Source organism: Sceloporus occidentalis, unplaced genomic scaffold (genome assembly GCF_023333645.1).
Source record: "Sceloporus occidentalis isolate IW3139 unplaced genomic scaffold, rSceOcc1.0.p SCAF_1, whole genome shotgun sequence".
In the NCBI taxonomy this organism is placed as follows: Eukaryota; Metazoa; Chordata; class Lepidosauria; order Squamata; family Phrynosomatidae; genus Sceloporus; species Sceloporus occidentalis.
In genome coordinates, this window is record NW_028316981.1 from 82,245,010 (window position 1) to 82,272,601 (window position 27,592).

At 41.6% G+C, this 27,592-nt stretch overlaps 2 protein-coding genes across 2 annotated transcripts; both read left to right on the forward strand.

Annotated features, from left to right (window-relative positions):
- The first annotated feature begins 11,126 nt into the window (after positions 1-11,126).
- Positions 11,127-15,356, forward strand: LOC149321729 (ovomucoid-like). Its single transcript, XM_089501072.1, has 4 exons — positions 11,127-11,262; positions 13,466-13,494; positions 14,124-14,233; positions 14,972-15,356. Exons 1-4 carry the CDS (start codon positions 11,205-11,207, stop codon positions 15,039-15,041), a joined length of 267 nt encoding a protein of 88 aa, XP_089357198.1. The 5' UTR covers positions 11,127-11,204; the 3' UTR covers positions 15,042-15,356.
- Positions 15,357-22,598: 7,242 nt separating this feature from the next.
- LOC149321730 (ovomucoid-like) lies at positions 22,599-27,388 on the forward strand. Its single transcript, XM_089501176.1, is given in 4 exon segments — positions 22,599-22,653; positions 24,957-24,985; positions 26,310-26,419; positions 27,328-27,388. Coding segments are annotated over 4 exon segments (255 nt in total).
- Positions 27,389-27,592: the final 204 nt, after the last annotated feature.

Below are 27,592 nucleotides of genomic sequence, written 5' to 3' on the forward strand. Positions count from 1 at the left end.
AGACACACATTTTCCACAGCAAACACCCTATTTTCCCTTTCCCAGCATGCATCAACCTATCAGCAAATGTCCCTTATCGTTTGCCTGTCAATCTATTTTACTTCCTCTAACTGGATGCCTCTCCATCCAATTCCCTTTCTCCTTTTGCTGATCCAGTGACTGAGTGAGGGGTTTTTGAATGTACATACACACACACACACACACGACCAAGAAAGAAAAAGTAAAATTGTATCTCTTTAAAAAAATTATATATGAAAATGTCCAGTCATGAGATCAGTGGTGAGGGGTTAGATCAGATCTTCATCCCCTCGCACCCGAGTGTCACATTTATTTTTACTGTTTTACCCCTCCCCATCCCATTCATTCTACCCTCAGTCATTCACTCATTTGCTCATGTAGAGAGCTGCAATGTGTGTATGGGAAACTGAGGAGAAGGGAGCGTGTGAAATCTCTGGATGAGGAAATGAGTGAATGATCAGGAGGACTGTGAGAGAATAAAAACAGTAAAAATAAGTGTGACACTCAGGCAGAAAGATGGGAAGAGGGATGGGTCAGCCTAGTCTAAGTCCTCACCATTGATCTCATGGCTAGGCATACATTGTAGTAGAAAAACATGGTAATGCACACCAGGCTTGCTGGACCCAATCCACCAAAAATGCCCCATGCTGACATCACTATGAAACACAGTCCACATACATGAGCAAGTATCCAGATTTTCCATTCAAATTTAGAGTAAATCCCCACTTTTTTCCCCTCCAGATTACAGTCCCAAGGCAATAGAAAGTCCTAGGTTTGGTCTGAATTGTCCTGGATGTCATCTAAACAGCTCACAGTGAAAATGAGGTGAGAACATTGTATTTGGCCCATGTAGACACACCCTCCATCACACGGAGACAAAACATTTCAAATAGTAGTTGCCATCCTATGTAATAGGGATGATCTGTATTGTAATCAGCCTTCAACATTTTTGTCTTCTAACTTACCTCATTTGCTTTGGGTGACTTCTGCACAGCTTCCATAATATGCCCAAAGGGACTTCAAATGCAATTTTATGCACAGACAGTAGATGTTCTACCAAAGTAAACACGTTTAAGCTTCCAGTTAGTTCACCTTTGAATCTGTTTTATGCAAACAAACAAAAAAAAATCTGAATCTGTCATGTACTTTTTAAAGAATTGTTCATAGATATGACCATCTCCTGGCAACTGATCAAACAAGATAATGAAAGGATTGAACAGTTCAGGAGAGGCAGTGAATGAACACGATGTGGTGGATGAACTCCCATTTCCAAAGTCCTCCTGGGTTCATGCCATTCTACCATCTTCTTTTAGTAATTTAAACCTTCCCCTGCCACCCATAGTATTTCTTCCTATAGCTCTCAGTGGAAGGCAAGAAGTTATGTTAGTCTTGGGGCTGGCATAGATTGCAGCTCACTGCAGAGGTTCTCTATCTGGTCATGGAGTTGAGCTGAATCCTATGGTCTTTGGAATGCCCTCTCATGGAGTATATAGGATTATTGCCCAAGCTGCTATTGCCAAACTTCACTTTTCTCTTCTGAGATATTGTCGCATTCCTGTTGATAGCATAAGTGTGTATGACTTGGTGTTCTGCAAACATACTGTATGTCTTCTTTTGGACATTGCACAAAGAGATACTCTCTAGCTGCTAGTGCAATATTCAACCCTCTCCTCCCCAGCGAACAGTCAAGTTCCATGGGTACTATTGTAACTGTTAACTGGCCCAGGGAAGGGAGAAGACATCTGGGCAGGGCCCATAGCAGTGGCAGGTCTGAAGCCAGGGAAAGAGAAATGAGATTGCTCTCCTAGATTTCTAGTGAGTTGGTGGAAATCTAAGTGAGCAATCTAATTTCTTTTCCATCAGATACAAAACTGCAGCCAACCTCTGTGTGGTCTCCAGTCCAGTAAGTGATTGGACTTCGCCCTGTCCAGTAAATGATCATGACAAGTGTCTTTTTGGGAGGAGGACCATGAAGCTTCTTCTGTGGAGTGTAACACTCCACAGGTTTTTATATAGGATCTCAGCCAATATAAAAAAGTACAAAATAAAATGTATCGCTTCAGTACAATTCTTAGTGCCAGGTAGCATGGATTCATTTAATAGGACGTAACATAAGTGTTGATGTGCCAAGTTCCCATTGATTCAATGAGTCTACTCTAATTGGACCTACCAATTAGGATTTAAACCTGTACTTTTCTCTAATTTAAAAAGATGGTGTCCAGTGGATTGTTGCATATTTGCTTTATACAGTGGGCCCTTCCTATGCATGGGGGATCCGTTCCAGACTCCCCCACATATGGAAAAAAATATGTAAGATGAAAGCCCATTTATTCTTAAGGCAGTGCACTCTGGCGCACCTGCCATTTTGTCCTATGGGGCTTGCTGTATGCATAAGTTCAAAGCTGCATAAAGCAAGTCTGTATATGCCGTGGGGGTGCTGTAATATTTATGTTCTAAATATTTGGTTTCAGAAGTTATGAACCTATCATGGTTCATCACTGACAAGAAGGATAAATCCACAAGTTTACCTTGAATGATTCTTATAGAAAATCTCCAGTGCATGATGCCACACAGAACTGAATTAGACTTTCAGCTGTGGTGGACTGCTGATTATGAAGCTGACTGGCTGGGCTAAATATCCAGATTTTCCTAGCTGACGATGTGCAGGATGCCCTTATGCTAGTAGTCAGGGCAAGAGATTGATGAATTTTCTTTTCAGTGTCAGATCACCAATCTCCCACAGTGCCACACTGATAGCAGCTCTGGCCTTTCCTTGGTTCACTGGACTAGATTTTGAAATCTGGCAACCTGATAAAGTATAGTCAATACCGTTGTCTAAACCAGACACATGGTGAGATAGAAAGACGACCCTGAAACAAAGATTGTACAACTAATTAAAGAGGCCTAAAAGACAAAGAACTGATTAATTGTCCCATAGCCGAGGCAAGGCAAGGCAAGGCAAGCCAGGGGGCGAGGCTTTGTGGGAAGACTTAAGTCTCCTCCCCCCACCCCCTCCTAACATCTGCTGACCCTGAAGGAGCCTGAAGGGACACCTGCTGCAGCCCGAACATCGGCATCTCAACACCACTAGCTGCTCCTGGCCTGACTGTGAGGCAGACTGGTTCTAGGCTTTTGGGGGAATATAGACTTGTCATTGGAGGGATTTGACATGATGCACTACATCTGGCCATTGGCTGATCTCTCTGGGGAGGAGGTTGATATTGATGTTAAAGGAGCAGCTATTCAAGTAGTGCAGGGCAATGGAAGATATGGCGTTAGCAGGGCAAGAGGTCGTTACAGAGGAAGGCGTGATAGATGTGTGATACCTATTCCACCTTCCACTCGCCCTGCTATCCCAAAAGATCTGGAGAGCCTGCCTAACCAGCCGCCGAACCTCTCTCTGCTCTTATGTAATGCCAGGTCAGTGAAGAATAAGTCCCAAATCATCTACGACTTATTGACAGACCACAACGCTGACCTGGCTTGTATCACAGAGACCTGACTTGGAGCAGACAGCTCTGTAACCTGGGCTCAGGCCCTTCCGGCCGGGTACTCCGTCAATGAACAGGTGAGGGGAAGCGGGCGGGGAGGGGTGTGTGGCCATGGTCCACAGAAAAAGCCTTACCTTAATCAGGATACCTATCTGTGCATTAGACCACATTGAGTGCATTTACTTTACCTTGAAGACCAGGGAGAGTCTGGGGATTCTGTTGGTTTACCGTCCACCCCGTAACCTAACGGACTCCCTAGCCAAGCTGACGCAACTAGTCTCGGAGCTGGTGTTGGAGTCGCCTAGGCTGCTGGTCCTGGGCAACCTCAACATCCCCCTCGAGACTGGGTTGACCAACCTTACTGGCGCAGCTCGGGAGTTCATGCTTTCCATGACAAACATGGGCCTCTCCCAGATAGTCTCCGAGCCTACACACTGCGCAGGTCATGCCCTCGATGTGGTCTTCTGCACGGAACAGGCATATCCGTGAGTGGAGATAATTAGTATCTCCTCTTTGTCATGGACGGATCATTTCCTGGTTAAGGTTGGACTGAAGGCCACTATCCCTCTCTCCGGGGGTGGAGGACCAATTAGAATGGTCCGCCCTCGAAGGCTGATGGAACCCGTCAGGTTCCAAGAAGCCCTAGAGGATATTATGGTTGGCAGTGCTGGCGATTCTGTCGAAACTCTGGTTAATATGTGGAATAGCAACTTTACCAGAGCGATTGACATGATCGCTCCCAAGCGTCCTTTCCAACCCGCTCAAAATCATAATCCATGGTATACAGAAGATCTTAGACAAATGAAGCGGGCTGGACAACAACTAGAGCGCCAGTGGCAGAGAACTCAACTCATATCCGATAAGACACTTCATTCGACCTTTCTTAGGTCCTATCAAGTGGCAATAGATGCAGCTAAGAAGTCCTTCAATTCTGCATCTATCGCATCTGCAAAATCTCATCCAGCTGAGCTGTTCGGGGTAGTGAGGAACTTAACCCAACTACCTCCTACCCAGAACCCATTATTAGATTCTTCTGAAGCCTGCTGTGACGCTTTTAATGATCATTTTGCAGATAAAATCTCTTGGATAAGAGCTGATTTGGATGCCAATTTGAGGACAGAGACAACTAGAGAGGTATCCAGTGCCTCCGCCATTACTGTTAGACTGGATCAATTTGAGTTGGTAAGTTCTGAGGATGTGGACAAGCTTCTCTGTAGTTTGAAAAAGACTACTTGCCCTCTTGACCCTTGCCCAACCTGGCTGGCTATCCAGGGGGGAGAAAAAATCATGGAGATGCTGAAAAATGTAATTAATGCATCCCTCAGGGAAGGCTCCCTGCCTCCCTGTCTCAAGGAGGCAGTAGTTAGACCACTCTTAAAAAAGCCCTCCCTGGACCCCCTGGATAGAAATAACTACAGACCAGTCTCACTACTACCATTTTTGAGCAAGGTGATCGAGAGAGCAGTCGCCAATCAACTAAAAGCAGTCTTGGATGAAACGGATTTTCTGGATCCATTTCAAACAGGATTCAGGATGGGATACGGAGTTGAGACTGCCATGGTCGCCTTAGTCGATGATCTCCGTCTGGGCATCGACAGAGGAAGTGTGTCCCTGCTGGTGCTCTTGGACATCTCAGCGGCCTTCGATACCATTGACCACGGTATTCTTCTGGAACGCCTGAGAGAGTTGGGTATTGGAGGCACTGCATTGCAGTGGTTCCGATCCTATCTTTCAGGCAGGTTCCAGATGGTGTCGCTTGGGGACAGCTGTTCAGCCAAGAGGGAGCTCAAATCGGGGGTCTCTCAAGGTGCGATTCTGTCCCCAATGCTATTCAACATTTACATGAAGCCGCTGGGAGAGATCGTCCGGAGATATGGGGCGGGGTGTTATCAGTACGCTGATGACACCCAAATATACTTCTCTATGATGTTTATCACACTATACTGTACTCTTATAGTGCTACTATTCCACTTTGACTGCTCTAGCTGCCTCCTGTTGCATTCTGGTATTGGCAGTTTTAAGGAGGGGTATTTAGAATTCTCAGGCAGAGAACTTCTCTGCCTGAGAATTCTAAATACCCCTCCTTAAAACTGCAAATCCCAGAATGCAACAGGAGGCAGCTAGAGCAGTCAAAGTGGAATAGTAGCACTATAAGAGTATAGTGTGATAAACATCTATGTCTCGGACTGAAGCAGTAACTAAGGATGGCATCTCTCCTCTGAATGCCTGTCTTGGGGTGGTAATGGACTGGATGAGGGAAACCCGACTCAAGCTGAATCCAGGTAAGACGGAGGTACTTCCTACAGGAACCCCGAATCCAGGAATGGAGTTGTGTCAGCCAGTTCTGGATGGGGTCACACTTCCCCTGAAGGATTCTGTTCGCAGCTTGGGGGTGCTTCTTGACTCGTCGCTCCAACTGACAGCTCAGGAGGATGCAACAGTCAAGAGCGCCTGCTATCAGCTCCGTCTGATACACCAACTGCGCCCCTTCCTGGAGCCGAGGGACCTGGAAACAGTAGTACATGCACTGGTAACCTCTCGATTGGACTTCTGTAATGCGCTCTACTTGGGGCTACCCTTGTGCCAAGTTCGGAAACTTCAGTTGGTACAAAATATGGCAGCCAGATTGATCACAGGAGCTTCTAGGAATGACCATATAACACCGGTCTTGAAGTCCCTGCACTGGCTGCCTATTAGTTTCCGGGCAAAGTACAAGGTGTTGGTGATTACCTTTAAAGCCATACATGGCTTGGGCCCAGAGTACTTGAGGGAACGCCTTCTTCCCTATTGTCCGTCCCGCACACTAAGGTCCTCTGGAAGAAATCTATTACAGCCAAAAGAATCTAGGCTAACATCTGTCTCCCAGAGGGCCTTCTCTACTACTGCTCCTAAACTTTGGAGTGACCTGCCGGAGGAGATCCGTCACATTTCCACTCTGGCAGCTTTTAAGAAAGCACTCAAGACGGATCTCTTCCGGCAGGCCTTTCCAACTCAGTTACCCTCCCCAGATTTAGAGATATCTGTCCCCTCATCTGTCTATTTCCCCCGCCAATGTTTCTGCCTATTTTTGTTTGTTCAATGTTTTTAATGTTTATAATGTTTTTAATGTTTTAATATTATTACTGTTTAATTCTGTTTTAGTACTGGGAATGGGGGGGGGTGGTAAGTCTAGGGTTTGATTTTTTAACTCTATTGTAATTTGTTGTATTTTATTGTTGTAACCCACCCGGATTCTTCGTGATTGGGCGGGCTAGAAATAAATCTATTATTATTATTATTATTATTATTATTATTATTAGCCTTAAAGCTGAACACAGCAAGCTATGATCAAATGTCATCTACCATACCCTCCAACTGTCCCAGTTCATCAGGAACAGTCCTGATTAATCTGCTTTCACCAGCTAGTTTTCACCTGCTTTTAAAATATCCCACTTTCTCTTTCCTTACCCCTTTGTTCTCAGTTTACCTCAACTGCTGCAAATAGAGTTCAAAGTACAAAAGTAATTTACACTCAGTTAACTCAACAGGGGGAAGAAGGCAGGGGTGGTGGTAAATTCTTGCCCTTCCCAATAGGCTAAGGCAAAAGCAAAGAATGCAGCCTCTTCTAGCTTGTGTATTCTTCCTTATTAATAACTTTTGCCATCTTGACCAGACTCTGACCTTGTTTGCTCACTTGCGTTCCATTTTTCAAATGTGAAACATTGGAAGGTATGCACCAGACCTGCCTTTGAAGGTCAAATGCTGAAGCAGCATATTGTTCTGATAACCACGAGAAAGAAAAGGCCTGGTTACATAAAACACCAGCTGCTCTGCAAGATGGTTTTATACAATATGGAAGAGAATAACAGCTACTCAACTGACAATGGGCCCTTGTCATGTTCCAGACCTTGAAAGAAACAGCTACCCCACTTGCAAATGTCATGCAATGTTGCCACATACAAAAGAGGAAGCTATTGCTATTTGTTGACTTCCTTGTGATCATCAAGCAACACAATGTTTTTGGATTTCCTAAAGTAGAACTTCTGTTTGGACTGAAGGCAAGCCAAATAGAACCACCATCCAAATTTGTCATCAATAACAAGATATGAACTGAGGGCCTTATTGCATGAGAAAAGAAAGCTAAAACACATCCAAAGAGTAGCAGCCTTCTCTATGCCTCTCCACATGCCGTCGTAGCACTTCCATTCTTTTCCTTAGGGAGACAGTAATAAAAGCATGCTTTTTGCCGTGCTGGAAAAATCCATTTGTCAAAAAGCACATTTCTATCACTGTCTCTCTCAGGAAGAGAATGGAAATGCTGAGACAGCATACAGAGAAGCATGGAGAAAACAGTTATTCTCTCACTCCATTTTGATTTTCTTTTCTCATGTGATAAGACTCTGAGATTATCACACAGGGTTTTCCTACCAGGCTGGGCATGGGATATAACCTGAACAGAAAGAATCTTATCACACAGCCCCATTCTCATTAAATACTCATCCTGTACCCATTCCAGCAATCTCCTGTTTCTGGTCAAAAACAGGAAAATTCCGTTCATAGTTGACATGATCGCTATGTGATGTGTATGTGATAATCCTACTGGTCTCAATCCGTCCTTGTGTTCTGATTGGTCAGGACTACCTCCTGCCCGCCTGCCCTAGAACATCCCCAAACTCTACTCTTCTTCCAGTGGTGACATGAGGAGGGTGACACAAGTAATTTTCCACCATTGTTCTCTCTCTCTCTCTCTCTCTCTCTCTCTCTCTATATATATATATATATATATATATATATATATATAAAATTTTATAGCCATTATTGAGTTATGTTAACGAGGAAAAAAACAATGCATGATTGTGACCAAAATATTTTGTTGGCATCTCTTCAGATGCCAACATTGAGGGGGAGGGTGTTGTTTTTTGCTGTACTAGAAACCTCACAGCAACAGTACACATGCACAAAAAAGGAACATGTTACAAATTGACCTGAGCACCATTACCACTAGAACAGCAAAGGGTGTGATAGTATTCATTGTCTTCTTGTTAACATCATGCCATTACAAGTCAAATGCAGTAACATTCATTCCCATATCATTATTTTACAGAACGTTTCTGGGACACAATTGGAATTTATGGACACCAGTGCAATAATCTCCTAAATCTTGACTTCTGTTCACAGTCCTAATAAATACAACTCAATATCAAGAATACCATTGTGGAACAACACATTCAAGCATGAAGCAGCATCTCAGCAATAGGTATTCTTGTGCTGATCCTATAAATGCTCTCACATATCTGGGCTCTTTGGGTTACATTATTAGATATGGAATGCTGGCAAGCTACAATTGTTGGCACTGCAAGAAAAAGGAAAGAGAGGGCATGGCTGAATGGCTGAATAGCAGGAATATTCTGTCTGTATTCTGTACCGCAACATTATGTTGCAAAACCCACTTGTCTTTACATATTTTAGTATATACATACCATGAAAACACTAGGCTTCTTGTAATCCTTGTCCAAAAAAAAAAAAAAATCACAAAATCACAAAAATTGTAAGATCATGTTGGGTTATATGGCAATTTACAGGAAGAAGTGGTTGTCACAAGAGATGAAGCAAACATTGCAAAAATGAGATGCTTTTGCATAACTGAGAATTCAGTGTGGCCATAATATCAACTTAAGGAAAAATAAATTAATTCCTGAAAGTAACTACTTAAGATAAGCTTCTTGCTTGTGCAGGAGATCACACCTGCTGTGACAACTATGGGACTGCCCTTGCTGCAGTTGGTATCTGGCACCAAATATACAACAGGCCATGGTCCTGATCTGGTCTTTGAAAAGCACGAGAGTCATCTGGGAATGGCTGATTCGCTGTAAACTTATAATGGCTACATTCACTCCCCACTTTCCTCCCCTGTTCAGTTCACTGGTTGTGGACAGGATTTTTCTGAGGCAAAGGCAGCAAATGACATTGATGAATGCCATCTACTCTATAAGAGACCATAGCTGAACTTCATAGGGAAAAGAGACTACCTCTGCGCCATCATAGCTTTTTAATGCATTCAGTAAAAAGACAGAATCCTAGCAAGAGGTTTCCCTAGCTGATGCTGATTGTTTAGGTTCTGCCCAATCACATTTTCCAACAGACAAATTCACAGGATCATTGACTGGGGACTATGAACTTCTAATTTTCATGAATGGCTCAGTGTAAGCCAGATCCACAGTAAGCTCTTTCTTAGAGGACTGAATTGGAGGGCACTCTTTTAATGTGCTTTTACTGGTTTCTAGCAGATAGCAGAAGGTTAGTACTCTTTTAGTATGAGAAAAATCTAAAGCAGCAATGTCTGTTCAGTTTTTAAAAAGCTTCCCTGGACTTGGAAGTGACATAATTAAATTAAATAATTAAATTACAATTTTATTTTATATTATTATGTTGTGACTTTGAAGCTTTGACAGTAGTACTACTACTAGTAGTAGTAGTATCAGCAGCAGTAGTTAGGGATGCTGGTTTAGGACTATGCATTTAAAAAATCCTCTACACAAGAAGGCTTCTATATTTGTGGATATGCACTTGAAGAATTTAAAGCTATTCCAAACTATTTGTGATGGTTGCATTTGTAAAGAACCTATGATGGCACAGGTGTTTCCTGCACTATCCACAATATGCGTAATATGTGTGTTTTCCCCCTGAGTCATAGAATTATAGAGTTGGAAGATACCCCCAAGGGCCATCCAATCCAACCCCCTGCCATGCAGGAATGCACAATGAAAGCATTCCCAACTGATGGCTTTACGGCCTCTGTTTAAAAACCTCCAAAGAAGGAGATGCCACCACACTCCAAGGGAACATATTCCACTGTCCAATGGCTCTTACCATCCAGAAATTCTTCCTAATGTTTAGGTGGAATCTCTAGTTCCAATATCTGAATCACATTTTTAATTGGATGATGGCACTGACCCAGTCAGGAAAGAAAAAGGCTTGTATTTGCCATAAACAGCAGAATAGAAATAAGAGCAAACAGGGCTCTATTTTCCTCTCTAGCTGGTTAGGCACATTAGTCCTATTACCTGGCAGTCCATCAAAGTAGCTATGGCAGCTGGTGGCTACAATTTTAGAAGGACAGTACATCCACTCTGGGGTTCAAGGTTTAAAGGAGCTACCCAAAGTGCTGAAGCTGACTAAGGTTTCACACCTTAGTTCTTTTAAAGTTTGGATGAAAAACCAGAGTGGCAAGCCACTTTACCAAGCCACTATCATGGAAGCCATGAGCTGCCACTCATTGTAGTCGGTAGTGATAAGTGAGGGGAGGTCTTCCTGTTTTATCTCCCCATTTCTTTTTATGTTCTCTAAACAGTAATGTATATAATTTGTCCATGAAGCTTTTTTATATATACATTTGCTATTACTTGGTGGTCAAGAGCAATAAGCTACTGTGCTCATTGTTTGCCAATAAGCTCATTACAACATATTGATCGTATTTCATACCAAAATGAGGAAGCTTTGAAATTGGTACAGCTGACCACAGTACTTTGTAATTTCTCATGCAATGATTATTTAGGAGAAGAATATTTCCTCATCAAGGCTCCAGGGGCATGTATATATATATATGTGGGGAAAACATGGGAGAACTATAGACTTCACTTGGGCCTTTGGGATCTGAGAAACATCTACAACTGAGCAGACTGTCATTACACTGGACAAGCCCTTATCAACAGAAACATGAGGCATCTAGGCGGTTTTCTGCTCCTTGCTGTGATGGTGTTCTTCTTATATGCAGGTGAGCCAGATTTTGTATCACAAAGCTTTCCTATTTGGAGAGCTTTGTCTTTGGGGATTCATAGTGCATGATATGCTCCATATCTGAAATAAACAAAGTGATCCATGAACATTCTCAAAGTGGCTTCCATAGAAAATGATTGCATGTGTCTACAGGAAGGGAAGAAGAGTTTCATTCAAGAATCACAATGAATGCAAGGGGGTCATCCTGGAGGAATGAGTCTATACATTCTGTACAGTGAACAGGCTTCAAACATTAATATGGCCACTGCACACAGTCTTTTCTTATTAGTTGTGCATGGCTCCTATAACTTACCAAGTGGCCCTGCAGTGTATTTCTAAGCCCATATAGCATAGGTGGAAGTTTAACAAGACTGGCTTGCTGTTTAGTTTGTATTTCCAATCGGTTGTATGAAAACATAACTATGCTTAATTAGTATTACTTAAAGAGGGTTTCATAGTTTTCATCATCTTCCTATCTACCAAACTATCAATTACACCAAATGGACAAAGAAATCTAGTGACAGCAGGGAAGAAACCTGGTTAGTCAAATCACTGCTCTGATGCCCTCTTGCATCCTGGAAGGAAAGAAGTGGGGAGGAACTGCACTTTTCCTTCCTGTTTAGTCCTTCTCAGTTAACTTTACTTACTTACTATGACGGGTTACAGACCGCCCATTTGGGGCGGGCTGTACCTGCCCCTTTCCCCGGTGTATCGGGGCCTCAGCTGCCAGAACGGCAGCTGCTGAGGCCCCGATCCGACGCTTTTCAGGCTGCGGGGAAGCGGCAAAATGCCGCTTCCCCGCAGCCTGAAAAGGGGTGTCCTTGGGGCTTCAAGCCCCAAGGACACCCCACGGCGGTGGGGAGGAGGAGAAAGGGGCTGCTTGGCCCCTTTCTCCCTCGCTTCGCTGGGCGCAGCCGTCTAAAGGCTGCGCCCAGCGACGCAAAGTGGCGCTGCAAACCAGGAAGGAGCTCTGAAATGGAGCTCCTTCCTGGTCCGTGCTAAGGGCGCACTAGGCGCCCTGGCGCGGAGCGAGGATGTCACGTCCGCGCCGCCCTGTATAGAGGCGGCACGGCCGTGACGTCCTCATGGCGGCGGCCGTCTGGAACCCGCCTTACTTTACTTTAATGGCGGTGTGTAACCCGCCTTACTTACTTCTTAAACTTTCCTTCCTATACAAGCACACATTTACATGATCACACATTATAGTTACACCTAAGGAGGGGAAACATTTATGTTTATCACACTATACTCTTAAAGTGCTACTATTCCACTTTGACTCCTCTAGCTGCCTCCTGTTGCATTCTGGGATTGGCAGTTTTAAGGAGGGGTATTTAGAATTCTCAGGCAGACTCTGCCTGAGAATTCTAAATACTCCTCCTTAAAACTGCCAATCCCAGAATGCAACAGGAGGCAGCTAGAGGAGTCAAAGTGGAATAGTAGCACTTTAAGAGTATAGTGTGATAAACATCAATTATCAGATAAAGAATAAAAAGTTCATTGAAATCTATACAATAGTTTTTGTAAGTTTATATATGAAACTCATATTTCAGTGTTCCTCCCATTGCCCTACTAAAATGTTATATATTAAAGTTAGCTGTTAACGCACTAGATCATTCCATAAATGTACTTGAGACGTTGGTATACTAAATTCATCTATAATGCTATCAGCACAAGAAATAAATTAAATCCAAGTTGTGTAAAATAATGTACCCTTTGTACCTTTCTTTCCTATTGCCTCCAAAATAAGAGAAATAAATTATGCTCCTGTCAGGGTCAGGCATAATCTACACCACTGAAAACCGTGTAGGTTGCATCACTGAAAACTCAAGGATGGGGTATATTAGGAGAACTGATGGAGTTTCCAGCTGGTTCTCCATCCCAGCCCTAGAATGCCTTGGTTTAGCCTTCTCCTTCATCGTGGCTGACCTCTCCTTCAACAAAGAGGCTTCCAAGAGTGTAGAGTTTCTTTTGGGCTCACAGATCTTGCTGTCTACAAGCAGAAGGAGAAATTTTCTAAATCCCATGTCCATTGGGAAACCCTCCAAGAAATCAGAGGATTTTAAGAGCTTGCCTTTTCACAAACCTCACTAGACCCTTCTTGAATGAAAGAATGAATGAATGAACAAAATCCATTTGTCTATTTATCCAATAGACCTAGATGGGTTGTTTTATAACATTTAACACAGTATTTTTGGTTCTAGATGTGGCCACTGAAGCAAAAAACCTCCCGGTGAGTATATCAGTTATTTACTTTTATTAAAAATCTCTTCCCCTGTAATTGTTTGAACTTAGTATATTTGGGTTTTTGTTTTTGTTTTGTCAGATATGGCACACTGTTTTGTTTTGTTTTTTTAAAAAAGGAGTAGGATAAAGATGTTTGTATGTTTATCTATTGCAAGTATATTTTAATTTGTTTGTTTGTTTTGGCAAATTTCACAAAATATATAATTGAAAGACAGCATAAAAATGTGCTAAATGCAAAAAATAGCTAAGATCCTTCCTGTAGTAGAGCTTTTGTTGGCAGATGGCCAATGGTATGCAATTTCAATACGTAATCTTAAACATGTTTGAGGCCAGAAAAGGTCTTTTCTTTTCTTTCTTTTTTTTTAAAAAAAACAACCCAAACCATCCTGAAATTACTAGTGGGGGGGGTGTATAAAAATCTATTAAAAATAGCAAATTGTACGTCTCAGAGGTTTCTGGAAATGTGAGGTGCTGTTTAGGGGACATAATTTTGAAAGTGTCAAGTGAACTAAGGGACCAAGAGACACCACTGTGTATCCCAGAGGTATGTTTGTTGCTTTGAGGCTGCATTTTACCCACCCAGGCTTTTAAATATGCCATTTACTTTGTCCGCAGAATTACTGTCGTGGGTATCCAAAAGACGCATGTTCCAAGCAGTACCAGCCCCATTGTGGTTCTGATGGGCAAACCTATAGCAACCAGTGCTTTTTCTGCAATGCATATATGTGAGTATAAATTTCCCTTAAGATGTAGACTGCTATTCTTGCTATCCTTCCATTAGCAAGTGATTTTTTTAAAAATTCCAATGGGCTTTTAGGAACTCACTACAACAACTTTTAATAGTGTGATCTTTTATCTATTGAATTGACTTATTTTCCATGGATTGTTGAATTATATTTTAATGACTTCTTGTATTTCTTTTTAATCTGAATTTGTTTTAATTTTCATAAATCATTTTGATATCCAGGCTGCTGCCACACTGCAGAATTAATGCAGCTTGAAACCACTTTATCCTATGGAATACTGAAATTTGTCGCTCTCTAACAGAGAGATCTAAATATGTCACAAAACTGCAAATCCTAGAATTACATAGCAATAATAATAATGATAATAATAATAAGATTTATTTGTATTTCCCGCCTCACTCAATGGATTGTTGAACCATGAAAAGTTAAAGTGGCATCAAACTGCATTAATTCTGCAGTTTAGATGCAGCATTACTTTGGGGGGAAATGTGGGGCAAAGAAAACAACCATACTTAGAGTTTTCTGGCACAGATGAATGAGAAGGATGATGTTCTCCCAAATGTTAGTGCTAGTATAAAATATAGCAAGTCACCAGTTCCTCCAAAGCTCAAGTTACCCTACTTAGTAATATGTCATTCCTACTTGTCAAGTAATAAAGGAGATTGGATCTTCTGAAATTCTCACACCATGTTCTTGGCTTTGTCTTTCTCTCATTAGCAAAAGCGGTAGAAGACTTAGACTGAGGTACCTGGGAGAATGCCGGAAATATGAAGATTCACAAGACTAAGGCACACCCATGCTCAAGATTCCCCATCTGATTTCATGTCTATGTAACAGCATCAAGCTCTTCTTCCCTTTGCTAGTACTCTGTTAGCTGATGAAAATCTTGCAATAGCTTTATCTATTATATCAATAAATAAGCAAAGCACCTTTACCAACCTTGGACCTTAACACCTGAATCACATTACAATGACAGAAATTATAAGTCCTCTTTCACTTTGACATGTGCAAAACTTCATAAACAGATGGCATTTGTGGGGAGGGGGGATGACTGGGTACAGGTTGAGCCTCCCTTATCTGAAATGTTTGTGACCAAAGGTATTTTGGATATTGGATTTTTAAAATTTTATTTTGCAATACCTGTATCTGCATATACATAAATGATGAGATAAATTCAATTCATTTATGTTTCATATACACATTATACATGTAGCCTGAAGATAATTTTATAATAGTATTTTTTAATAATTTTGTGCATGCATCAAAGTTTGTGTACACTGAACCATCAGAAAGCAAAGGTGTCGCTATCTCAGCCATGGAAAATGTTTTAGTTTTTGGAATTTTTCAGAATTCCAGATAAGGGAGATTTAACATCTATTTATTACTAATAGAACACATACAGAGCCACATAATCTCTATAATCCTTCATTTTAGGAAGTAGACCTAAATCTTCAAAAGCTTATGCTACAACTTCTTTTGCACAGTTCATCTCAAAGATGCTACAAGATCCCTTTGCATACTGATAACCTGCAAAATCTATTCATGGTGGACTATAACACTTAAGACTGCAAACAGTATACAATACATTGGGGTTTCACTGCAGATCAAAAATATACTCCCCTGAAAGCAGAAACATAGGAGCTTTAGGAAACATTGGGGAAGGCTAGAGCCTTTATCCTTGATATGTTGTCGCTATGTGCCTTCAAGCTGTTTCTGACGTATGGAAACCCTAAGGGTAACTAATAATAATAATAATAATAATAATAATAATAATAATAAATTTTATTTATATACCGCTTTTCCAAAAGATCAAAGTGGTTTACACAGAATTAAAACCAGTTACAAACACATCATAAAAATAGATAAAAACCAGTAACACAAGATGCACTATACAAATCTAAAACAGTCATTCAATAGGGTGAGGCAGAGAGTCGATGGGATCAAAATACACAACTTCATTTTCCAGAGGGGAAGGCTTGACAGAAGAGGAAAGTTTTAAGCCTCTTTTTAAATGTTTCCAGGGGGGTGATAAGGCAGCGCTCCTTGGGAAGACTGTTCTAGATTTGTGGGGCCACTACTGAGAAGGCCATCTAGGATGTAGTAACATATTTAGAAGGTGGGATTTCCAGCAAGTTCTTCCCGGTTGGGGTTCACGTGGCAAGATTTGGTCAGAGGAGGTTTGCCATTGTCTTCCTTTGAGGCTGAGAGAGCATGACAACTCCAGACATATACTAGATTTCTATACATTTTTTTTTCTGTTAGGAAGTACTCCATTACATGATGTACATAATGTCTTTATTGCAGATACCTCTGGTTTTCTGAACTCTTTTCTTAGATATATCCACATAAAATGAATGAATAGATCCTTGAAAAAACTGTATGAATCATTTTGCATTCATAAGGAAAAAGCAAATAGAAAGGGATAAGGTTCTAGGCAGGAGCAGAACACACAAAATACTAAACCCCAAGAATTTGTTGAAATGTCATTCACAAACATTTTTATTTTTAATTTAATTTTTTGCACTTCTGACTCAGGCAGGAAACCCCTAGGCACACGTTTTGGTTTCAGATAAGAATTTATGAAGCACACATGTTCTATTTCAATAGCTCTATTGATTGGACCTTTGCTATTCCAGACTGCTCTAGTTAAACATTCATTAAACCAACGGAGGGGAAATAAGCACCTTTGAGCAGTTTATTTTGTATCTGTTAAAGTGTTTAAGTAGTCCAGTGGGGGCATCTAGTGCATGCTATTGGTATTGCATGTTCCCTTGACTTCACTATTGTGGCCTTCCCTCCATCATTCTTTTATATCAGAGTTTTCCAATTGTTGGGCCCCATTATATTGTTATTTTTCTTATACTGTTGTATGCACACACACATATATATTGTGTGGGTGTCTATATATTGTTATATTTCCAATTGTGGGACTGGAAATATAACAATATATTGGCTCCTTTATGTAGGGTTGCCATAAGTCAGGCCCTCCAAACCGGGACAAATGTAGGACAAATGTAGGACAAATTTTTCGAATGTAGGGCATATTTTTTTAAATGGAGGACACACAAAAAAATTGATGGTTTTTTTTTAAATGTTAATATAAATGCCTGTTTCTTAGGCATGATCAAAATGGAGGACATTTGGGCATTATTCCTAGACAGATGGCAGAAATGGACTTCACTTTCTGGCAAAACACCCCCGACCTCCATTCCAAAACACACACAACAGCACATTTGGGCATTTCACATGGCTTTACTGAACATGGCCTCTTGCATCAGAGGCTTATTCCATAACCAAACCTCTTGGGTTTAACACTTAGCATGGTTTAACATGGCTATGCATATTGAACATGTCAAGGTGGTTTTACCGTTCTTGCACCAAGTGTACTTCTCAGAAGTGTGTGTCAAGGGACTTTGGTTTTTCTTCACTGCGCATGAGTTTGTAAAAATCACAGCAATTTACATTGGCCTTGCCTCAGAACTAAAACCACACAGAAAAGGTACTTTGGAAAGTCACACTCTCTCAGCTTCTGAAACAGTGCATGCATGCCTCTCAAGCTGACCCACTCATATCATCTTCATCATCATCATCACCACCACACTATCACTGTCAAAGTAAGGGAGACTTGTTAGCATTAAAAGCACCCCCAAAAAACTCACCTTGAGGCCTCTCTGGCCACTCACTCACCACCTCCTTCCCCTCCTCCTTTTCCTCCCACTCCTCCTCCACCTCCTCCTTCTCCTTCTCCCCCTCCTCCATTCGCCTGGGGGCTGGGGCGGACGGGGCGGAGGAGGAGGGTGGCAAGCGGTTGCGCGCAGGAGGCGAACCGCCTCCAGCTTCGCCTCCTCCATGCGGCCGTGCGGCCTGGGGAAGAGGGGCGGAGGAGGAGGAGGTGAGTGGCGCGGCCGTGCAGGGAGGCAAAGGCGGACGGAGCCAGCGCCTCTTGCGCGCGGGCACGCCACCCTCCCCGCCTCCCCACGCGGCCACGCCACCTTCCCCTGCCTCCTCCGCCCCTCTTCTCCTCCTCCCCGCACGCCCGCGCGCAAGAGGCACTGGCTCCATCCGTCTTCGCCTCCCCCATGCGGGCAGGTGCGAAGCCTGGGGGCGAGGGGGTGGAGGAGGAGGGTGGTGCGGGCACGGTGGGAGGCGCCTCCTCCGCCCCAGGCAGGCCTCGCTGCCCTCCTCTTCCTCCCCAGCTCCCCGAGGAGGAGGAGGGCAGCAAGGCCCTGCAGGCTGCAGCAACTCGGCTGCAACCGGGGGGGGGTCCCGGTTTTTGGGCTGCACCCGTGCCGGGAGGGGCCCGGGGCCCCCAAAATCGGGAAATTCCCGGGTGCAGCTGGGTTATGGCAACCCTACCTTTATGTGCTCCTTTATGTTGTTGTTCAACAACTCCAAAGCACAAGGCAATCTGTCTGGAGCTTCTGGGAGTCAAAATCCAACAACATCTGGGGACCCAAGCCTGGGCAACCCTATTGTAAATAACAGATCTAGGAGTTTTACTTTTGAAAAGTAATTTGTTCCCCTTATTCGGTGCACTGTTTGAGAAGCAGCTAGTTCCCACTGCTCTTCACAATATTGAAAATAACTTGTTAAGTTGCTTGTTGCACAGTCAAGGAAGAAGAAGAAGCCATTTCATATCCCCACAGTCTACCCCTACTGAGTGCAATGAAGGTAGGCTGGCAAAGAGTTGAAGTTTGACTTAAAAGCACTCTCTACTGCTCATTGCATCCACTAGTTTAAATAATAATTGTTTTTTAAAAGTGTTCTTTTAAAGTAAGTTTTTTTGGTTAAACCTATATTAATTGAATGTTTCTGAATAACATTTCTTGTACTATAAAATGAAGTGATTAAAAAGAAGCAACTGACACTGGATACTGGTCTAACAATATTTATATTTAAACAGACATTGTTGTTCCAGTAAGAGGGTTGGAAAATAGTCTGTGTGTGTGTGTGCGTGTGTGTGTGAATAATCAATATGAAAAACCAGGATTACCCTTTTTAAAGTAATTTGGTTTAAACCAAATTACTTTTATGTTATAGCTTCTTTGTAAATTTAAATGACGTTACGACGTTTGCTCTTTATTTAAAATATATACTGGAATATACACGGAAATAGCAAATTAAGGGTAAGCAAAATTTAAGAAAAACCAAATATGCATAGAGATTGTTTCTTTTCTTTATTTTAGCAAACTGTTTAACAATATAGATATGAAAACACTTGTGAAACAATGCAAGAAAGGTCCTAAGTAGAAACTGTTTGATAATGAAACAAATGAGGAACATAATAATTACATTAGAATGAAAGATATCTGGAAAGTTACAAACATTAGGAAGTTAATTTTAGTGTGTGAGAAAGAATGTATGATTTAAAAGATTAGGAAAGGTTGTTATATGTGTAAGGTGGATAAGTTGTACTGTCCTATGTTTTTAAAGACACTTGTAATAAAATGTTAATAAAGAAAAATAAAATTAAAAAACCAAGGGGAAGGTGAGGAAATGGCTCCCTCTATTCTTCCATGAATATAGAGGAAAGGAGAGAAGGGAACATGACTATAAAGACTGTAATGAACCTCCCTAACTATATTATCCAATGACTCAGCTGGATCATCTGTAGTACCCCCGGTAGCCCCTCAAAATGTAGGACAAAATGCAGGACAACTTGTAGGATGTTCAAGAAAAATGGAGGACACGACCAACGAAAAGCCAAAAACATTAATAAAAAACAATATAAATTCATGTTTCTCAGTCATGCTCAAAATGGAGGACAGTTTGACATTCTCCCTGGATAAAAGCTTGGGATGTAGCTTTGTGTGGTTTATGTACTGGACTAGGACTCTGGAGACCAGGATTCGATTCCCTGCCTATTGGGTGACCTCAAGCAAGTCACACTCTCTCAGCTTCCTCAGCAGAAAGCTATGGCAAACCTCCTCTGAACAAATCTTGCCAAGCAAACCCCAGGATAGGTTTGCTTTAGTTTCTCCATAAGTTGGAAACAAGTTGAAGGTACACAACAACAAATAATAACTGAGTACTGTACCTTTAAGTGCAGTGGAGGGTTCAGCATGGTGTAGTGGCCTGAGTATTGGACTAGGACAATGTGAGACCAGGGTTCAGATCCCAGCTCAGCCATGCAAACCCACTGGGTTACTTTGGGCAAATCACACTCTCTCAGCTTCTCAGGACACCCCCCCCCCAAAGAAACTTTCCAAGGAAATTGCTGAGGCTGTTGCTCACATTCCTGAGGTGGTTAATGAGCAGATGTGGAAGGAAAGCAAGTTTGTGCTGGTAGCTTCAAGGTAGCTCACATGAGAATGGATGGTAAGGGGTGAAAGAAGAGACAGTCATTGGGAAATGGGGAAAAGGCTTGTTTGATTTAATGAGCATGTCACCCTGCTCAAAATTTGAATTACTGTATGCTTTAATTTAATTTAATTAACTATGTTAATGATGGTTTCTCAGTCCTAACAACATATAACTGCTGGAAACATCTTTGGTTTATGAATAAAGCTTTTTGATTTACTACTGATGCTCAGCTTTTTGAACTAAAGTAAGCCTGTGTGCATGACAATCTGACGAGTAAAAACAACCATTTAAAAATGTAAAGCCATTTAAAATAGTGCATATCTGTAGATTTGGATGAAATCAACTGGACCCAAAGGAGCTAGCAAAAAGCCATGGTTTCACTTGACAACAGAATGACACTACTATGGCCCTCACCACAATATAAAGACGATAACAATGGTCTGGCAAAAGTTGTGCTAAAAAAAGTTGCCTTTCCAATTTCTGCCATTATTTTACTCCCTACCACCTGGTGCGCAGACTTCTCACACTGTAAGACAGCATTTGGAGCTTGATTTTTAATCATGTGTACATATGCCTTCAAGTCACCTGTTGACATATGGCAACCCCATAAATTTCACAGGGTTGTTCTTAGGCAAGGAATACTCTGAGATGGTTTTGACAGTTTCTTCTTCTGAAATACTGCCTATACCACCTGGTATTCATTGATGGTCTCCCATCCAAGTACTAACCAAGGCTGAGATGGCTTAGCTTCCAGGATTAGACAGAATCTGGTGCCTCTAGGGTACAAGGAGTTATTTCAGGAAAAGGGAACTGCAGGTAGTTGTATGGGTACGGACAGAAGAGTGGACTGACTGAAGTGGAAACACTACAAGCCAAAATGATTACTGTATATACTCATTTACAGTTGGCTCTCTGCATCTACTGATTTTTTTCATCCATAGATTCAACCATCCACAGCTTGAAAATATTCAAAAATAATAAAAATTCCAAAAGCAAATTTTGTTTTTGCCATTTTATGGCAAAACAGACAGGAATCTCTGAGGAGAAACAGAAGGATAATGTGAGGATTTTATATAAAGGACACAATTTTACTGTGTTATTGTATTAAATGGGACTCAAGCATCCATGGATTTTGGTATCCACATGGGTTCCTGGAACCAAATCCTAGTGGATACTAGGGGCCCTCTGTATAAGTCTAGAAAACTGAGCAAAAAAATTGACCGAAAAACCTGAGTCGACTTATCCATGGGTCAATGTAAGCACTGTACTTTAATTCTTATAAAAGAAGGACCCATCCCCTGGTGAAAGGCAAGAGTGTAGTCTGTTGTGAAAGCTCTGACCACTCCACTGCCTATTCACTCATCCATCCAGCCTATAGGAACACAGTAATGCCTGCTGGGATTTTGTAAGTTCTTTAGCATTGTTTTCCTTTGCTTTATCCTTGCTCATCTGTTACCTGTCCCTAGGTTTTACCTTTGACTTATATCAAAATCCATAATTAAGTGGAATCAAGATCCATATACCTGGCAGACTTTTCAGTTTGATGAGACCACTAGCTGACAAAATGCCAAATCCAACAGGATAGTAACAAGAAAAAGCATGTTTGCTTTGGGAGTAGTGTGATTACATTAGTTTTATCTAGAAAATTTTATCAGTACCAGAATTTGTGTACTATCCTTAATGACTATTGCTTTTAAATGAAGTTCTAGGGTACACTGTATACACCTTCATCATATCCTTTTTATTATGTGTTGTGGTTTATAACAAACAGAAGTGCTTTTTTATAATGTTTGCTAACCAGCCAGACACCACCTGTTCAATACACAGATAAGGAATTGTTAAGGTGTTACAACTCACCTCGAGGGCTTATCAAATTTCCAATACAATATTTAATTTGAGAAGAGTGATGTCATCAAGGTCACAAAGTCACGCCTATATACATGGGGAAAGGATCAGGTGTTAGACCATATCTTTGCCAGCAGAGTCTGAGGATCTGGACAAGTGCTAGTAAAGAATCAGGCAGCACAACGACAGCAGAATCATGAAGACCATAGGCTTTCTTCTCCTCAGTCTGACACTATTCTTCCTCTACTCAGGTAAGCTACATATATTGTTAGAAAGTTTTCTTTTGTTGGAGACCTGTCAAATCTTGTTCTCACACGATACTTTCCATATTGAAAAGGAAAATAATCGTCAACAGATATTCTGTAGTTCTATTAATCAGAAACAGTTCTATAGGTCAGGGATTGTGTGCAAGAAAATGAACATACAGAAAACATGTGGCCCTCCATAGTCTGTTGGTTTGCACCTTCCACCAGCCATAGCCAACAGGAACAGAACTGTGGGAGCTACAGTGCAAAAATATCTGCAGCCACTCTTGCATAGGGAAGGGTGGCATTATCCTCTGGCGGGAAACAAAGCAGAATTTTCTTCCTAGGAGCTCCATTCCATCCCACTCACAAGAGTCACCTTCCTCTTCCTGCCTCCTCTCAACACAGCTGTGCCAGGGATAGAGTAGGGCAGGGGATGGCCAAGAAGCATCTGACTGTTTCTTCATAGTTGAATATGACCCAGTAGGGTCTTCCAAAAATCCCAGAGGATTGTGTCATCATTATGCATCTGGCTATAGGGACATGGCCAGTCATTTCTCACCTGTCCCCAGACTCCACCAATCACTACATGGCCTTGCCATAGGGCTCACACAGTAGAAAAGTGGGTCTTGTTAAGGGCATGCCATGAGGGAGTCAGTGTATTTCCCCTTCTACAACAACTGTAAGAACACAGATGTTGTTGTATCGCTGATGTATATCACTAACAAGATGCCAGCCACATTCTTTTGGTTTTCATATGGCTGTCACAGCATAAAAGCTAGATATTATGGGGCATTGGAAAACCCAGAGCTCCCTCCCTCCCTCCCTCTCTCTCTGTGTATAATGCTGGCAACTGATAAAAGAATTTTAGTTGATTTGATTACTTCTGTTTCAACAGTTCATCAATGATACTTCTTCTTATTGTATTATAGTACATGTGCCCTGCAGAGCTAAAAAAGGCAGTACTGTACCATATGCAATCATACCATGCATGGTTAAACTGTGGAATTCACTGAGCTTGGGTTGCTTTAGAGGAGGATTAGATGAATACATAGAGGTCGGAGGCATCACTGGCTACTAGTACTCAGGATAGCTATGTATTATCCCCAGTATCAGAGGCAATAAGCCTCTGGGGGCTGTAAAGAGGAGGGTGCTATTTTCCTCATGACCTGGGGCCCATCCACACTACATAATTCTAGTGTTATTGTCCACTTAAATGCCATGACAACACCCCTTGGAATCTTGATGTCTGCAGTGCAGGAAGGGGCATTTAGATTTCTCAGCAAGAGCACTCTAATGCCTCACCAAACTACAAATCCCAAGATTCCTCAGGATGGCACCATGGAAGATGAAGTGATTAACAGTGCTATGATTGTGTACAGATTAGAGATCTTATTGCATTACCAAATAAGACGTCTTACCTCCCCCGGCTTGAATTCAGGATCCAGGATACCCCCAGATGTTATCATACCTAAATTGCCACTGATCTAGGCAAGATGCCACCACCCGGATGCATCCTGGGTCAAAGCCTCGCTCAGCCAACATTTTTTCGAAGTCAAGGAGCTTCCGACTTCAAAAATTGGCTGGCTGAGTGAGGCTTCTACCCGGGATGCATCCGGGCAGCAGCATCCTGTCTAGATCGGTGGCGATTTAGGTATGATAACATCTGGGGCATCCTGGATCCTGAATTCAAGCCGGAAGAGGTAAGCCATCTTATTTGTTAATGTGATAAGCTCTTAAGTGTTCCTTATCCAGAATTCCATAATACTCCAACATAAAATCCAAACATGAGTGGCTGAGATAGTTCAGTGTTTGTGATGGTTCAATGTTCACAAACTTTGTTCCATGCACAAAATTGTTTAAAATATTAGGTATAAAATTACCTTCAGGCTATGTGTATAAGGTGTATACAAGACATAAGTGATTTTCATCTTTAGACTTGAATCCCATCTCCAAGATAACTCATTATGTATATGCAAATATTTCAAAATCTGAAAGAATCCAAAATCCAAAACACATCTGGGTCCAAAGAATTTTGGATAAGGGAGACTCAACCTATAGTGTGAATGCTTGTGAACTTTCCACAAGGCAACTGTGATCATTCTGTGAATAACCAGTCATTTTTCAGCTGCCCCCAAACTCCACCAACCACTACATGGCCTTGCTGTGGGAACCGCAACAGAAGCAAAGTGATGGACCTGTAGGGTTTTTCTTATGTTCTTCAAGTGAATTCAGCTTTTTTGCAGTAAAAACAGTGACCTCTCACGGAATTCAGTATTGCTTTAACATGTTTGTTGTTTTGGTCCTAGATATTGCCATTGAAGCAAAGGAAACACAGGTAAATGACAGCTACATTTTCTCACTGCCTAATGTATGCCATGTAGCCATTACTGAAAATTAAAATGTAATATTTTTTCAAAGCAGGCAAGAAGTAATAAATAAAAAAACTATTCTGTAGAAAATCAGACAGCCTCTCTCTCACACACACAACTATGTTTAGAAAACCTTAATGCAGGAGTGGGAAAAGAATGGCCATGAGATGCATTGTCCCAAAGAGCACCCAACCCCAATTATGAGGGAAATTGATCTTTAAAAAACAAAAAACAAACAGAATGCTATGCTTGAACCCTATGGGGTGGGAGGCTGTCTCAGGGAAGGCTTTATTCAAAACCAGAACTGATGTCCAGTTTACTCCCTGGTTTTTAAAATGATTCTTCAAGGTTTAAAAGAGGTCTTTCCTGGGACTGAAATGGTGCAGGAATGGTCAAGAACATAGGAAAATTGTTTTCCTCCCCCTCCTTCCCCTAGTAGGTACAGCTGGACATTTTGCTTCAAAAATAGTTAAAATTTAGAAACTCTGGATGTGGGAACACAGCAGAAGATGTAGCGCTATGCAGTCCAGTGAGGGGCACATGCAGCCCTCAGACCTCAAGTATTGAAGACCATCCTTGCTTTAGTGAAACAATTTAAATAATAATAATTTAAAACTACATACAATGCAGAATAGCAAGATATAAGATGGTGTGGGGGGAAAGACCAGGAACAGGAAGTTAGAAGGAAAGATCAGAGAAAGAAGGAAAAAAAAATAGCCAGCTCTTGTTTGAATGAAACAAATAGATTACTTGCAGCACTGTGTCCTGTCTGAGCAAGGCAATAACTGGCTTAGAATATATTCATTTATTTGCAAGCCCTACTAGAGTACCCTCCCACCCCGATGCAGGACTCTGAATGCAATCTACCATCACACAATCTTTCCCAAGCCAGATTCAGCTACTGTAATGTGTTCCACATAGGCTTGCCTTTGAAAGACTTTGAGAAACTACAGCTTGTACAGAACACTACTGCCAGAGTATTCAATGATGGGTTGCAGTTCTGGAGTTTTAGAGTATTTGATACACAGGCATTATTATTTCTCCCATATGAACCCATTGTTCAGGCTTTTCCCTGATATGGAGGAGATATCTATACAGTTTACAGGTTGCCAGGGACACTGGGGGATCAAAGTGGTCCCGACACTGGACCTTACAAAGGGCCACATCTAGCTCATAGGTCATCCAGTTCCCAACCCTAGTCTATATTGTTTACGTTGCTGAATGGGCAAAGAAATCTAGTCTAAAGCAAAGGGGAAAATACTTCTTAAATTGTGGCTTCTCTCACTACAGATTGACTGTAAAGGCTACCCCCGAAACATTTGCACTTTGGAGTTAAAACCACACTGTGGTTCTGATGGCCATACTTATGACAACCAATGTTTGTTCTGTAATGCAGTTGTGTAAGTATCATTTTTTATACATTGATCAACTGAAAAAGAGGACCAGAGCTACTCTGCAGGCATAGTTGACCCTTCATATCTGGGCTGGGGGGGAGGGGTGTCTTTTACAGAGAACATACACCCTGTGGATGCTATATAGCATAGCTGATAATGGGGCAGGGCCATCCGCAGGTGCTCCAATCCATAGATGCTCCAATCCGCAGATGGCAAGGCTGCTGATACAGAGGGCCAACTGTAGTTTTAGAATTTGTAGCCCATTTAAGAAAAGTCCTGCAGGTGATATTTGCTCCAGCTAGGATCTTTCTTAATAAAAGAAAGAAAAAGAAAATTTAACATAAATGAATAATGAAACTTGTGAAAGGAGCTCTGCACTCTCAGAACATCAGAGAAGGACTTATTAGAACATTATAATACTAGGTTAACGATAACTTCCCATCGGGTGTTTACAACTGCGGTTCCAAAATTATGGAATAGCCTACCAGAAGAGATCCATCTCATCAATACCTTAGAGGCCTTTAAAAAGGCACTCAAAACGGATCTCTTCCAGTGGGTGTATCCATCGGACTCCATATAAAAGCTTATGATGATGTTCCACTCTCGACTATGATTATTAGCTACCGATGAACTGTTTTTAGACAACTAATAGTAATGTGGTAAATTCAGAATTAGTGTTTTATCAATTGTATTTGTATTATTGTATTATTTTATTGATCCTTGGGAGAGGCGGGAAATATAAATAAACTTTATTTTTATTATTATTATTATTATTTTATCAAGTGCTGGTGTGACCAATAAGAAATGCAACAATGGGCAAATTTCAACTGTCTTCACAGTCTGTGCTGATCTTTTTCATAAGAAATTCTTCATCTTTTGGATTCTCACCCTTCATTTTGCCTTTCTTTTACCAGCCGAAGCCGTGGAAAACTTAGACTGAGTCATTATGGAATGTGCTAACAAAATGAAGAATGAAGAACATCTGCTAAACTAAGAAACAGATGCCTTGCTCATTGCACCACCACAAAGGCATCCATCATTTCCTTGTTTTTGGTCCAGTAGTTGATCAAAATCTTGTGATGCCTTAATCTGTTTTATCAATAAATAAGATCAAGAGTATTATAACTGCTGGCATTTTTCTCCTTCTCTGATAATATTAGAACTTGAGGTAATCCCATA

Coding starts and splice junctions, on each gene's coding strand:
- LOC149321729 (XM_089501072.1), top strand. CDS start 11,205: ATGAGGCATCTAGGCGGTTTTCTGCTCCTTGCTGTGATGGTGTTCTTC. Junction 11,263..13,465: donor GGTGTTCTTCTTATATGCAG/GTGAGCCAGATT, acceptor TTTTGGTTCTAG/ATGTGGCCACTGAAGCAAAA. Junction 13,495..14,123: donor CTGAAGCAAAAAACCTCCCG/GTGAGTATATCA, acceptor CTTTGTCCGCAG/AATTACTGTCGTGGGTATCC.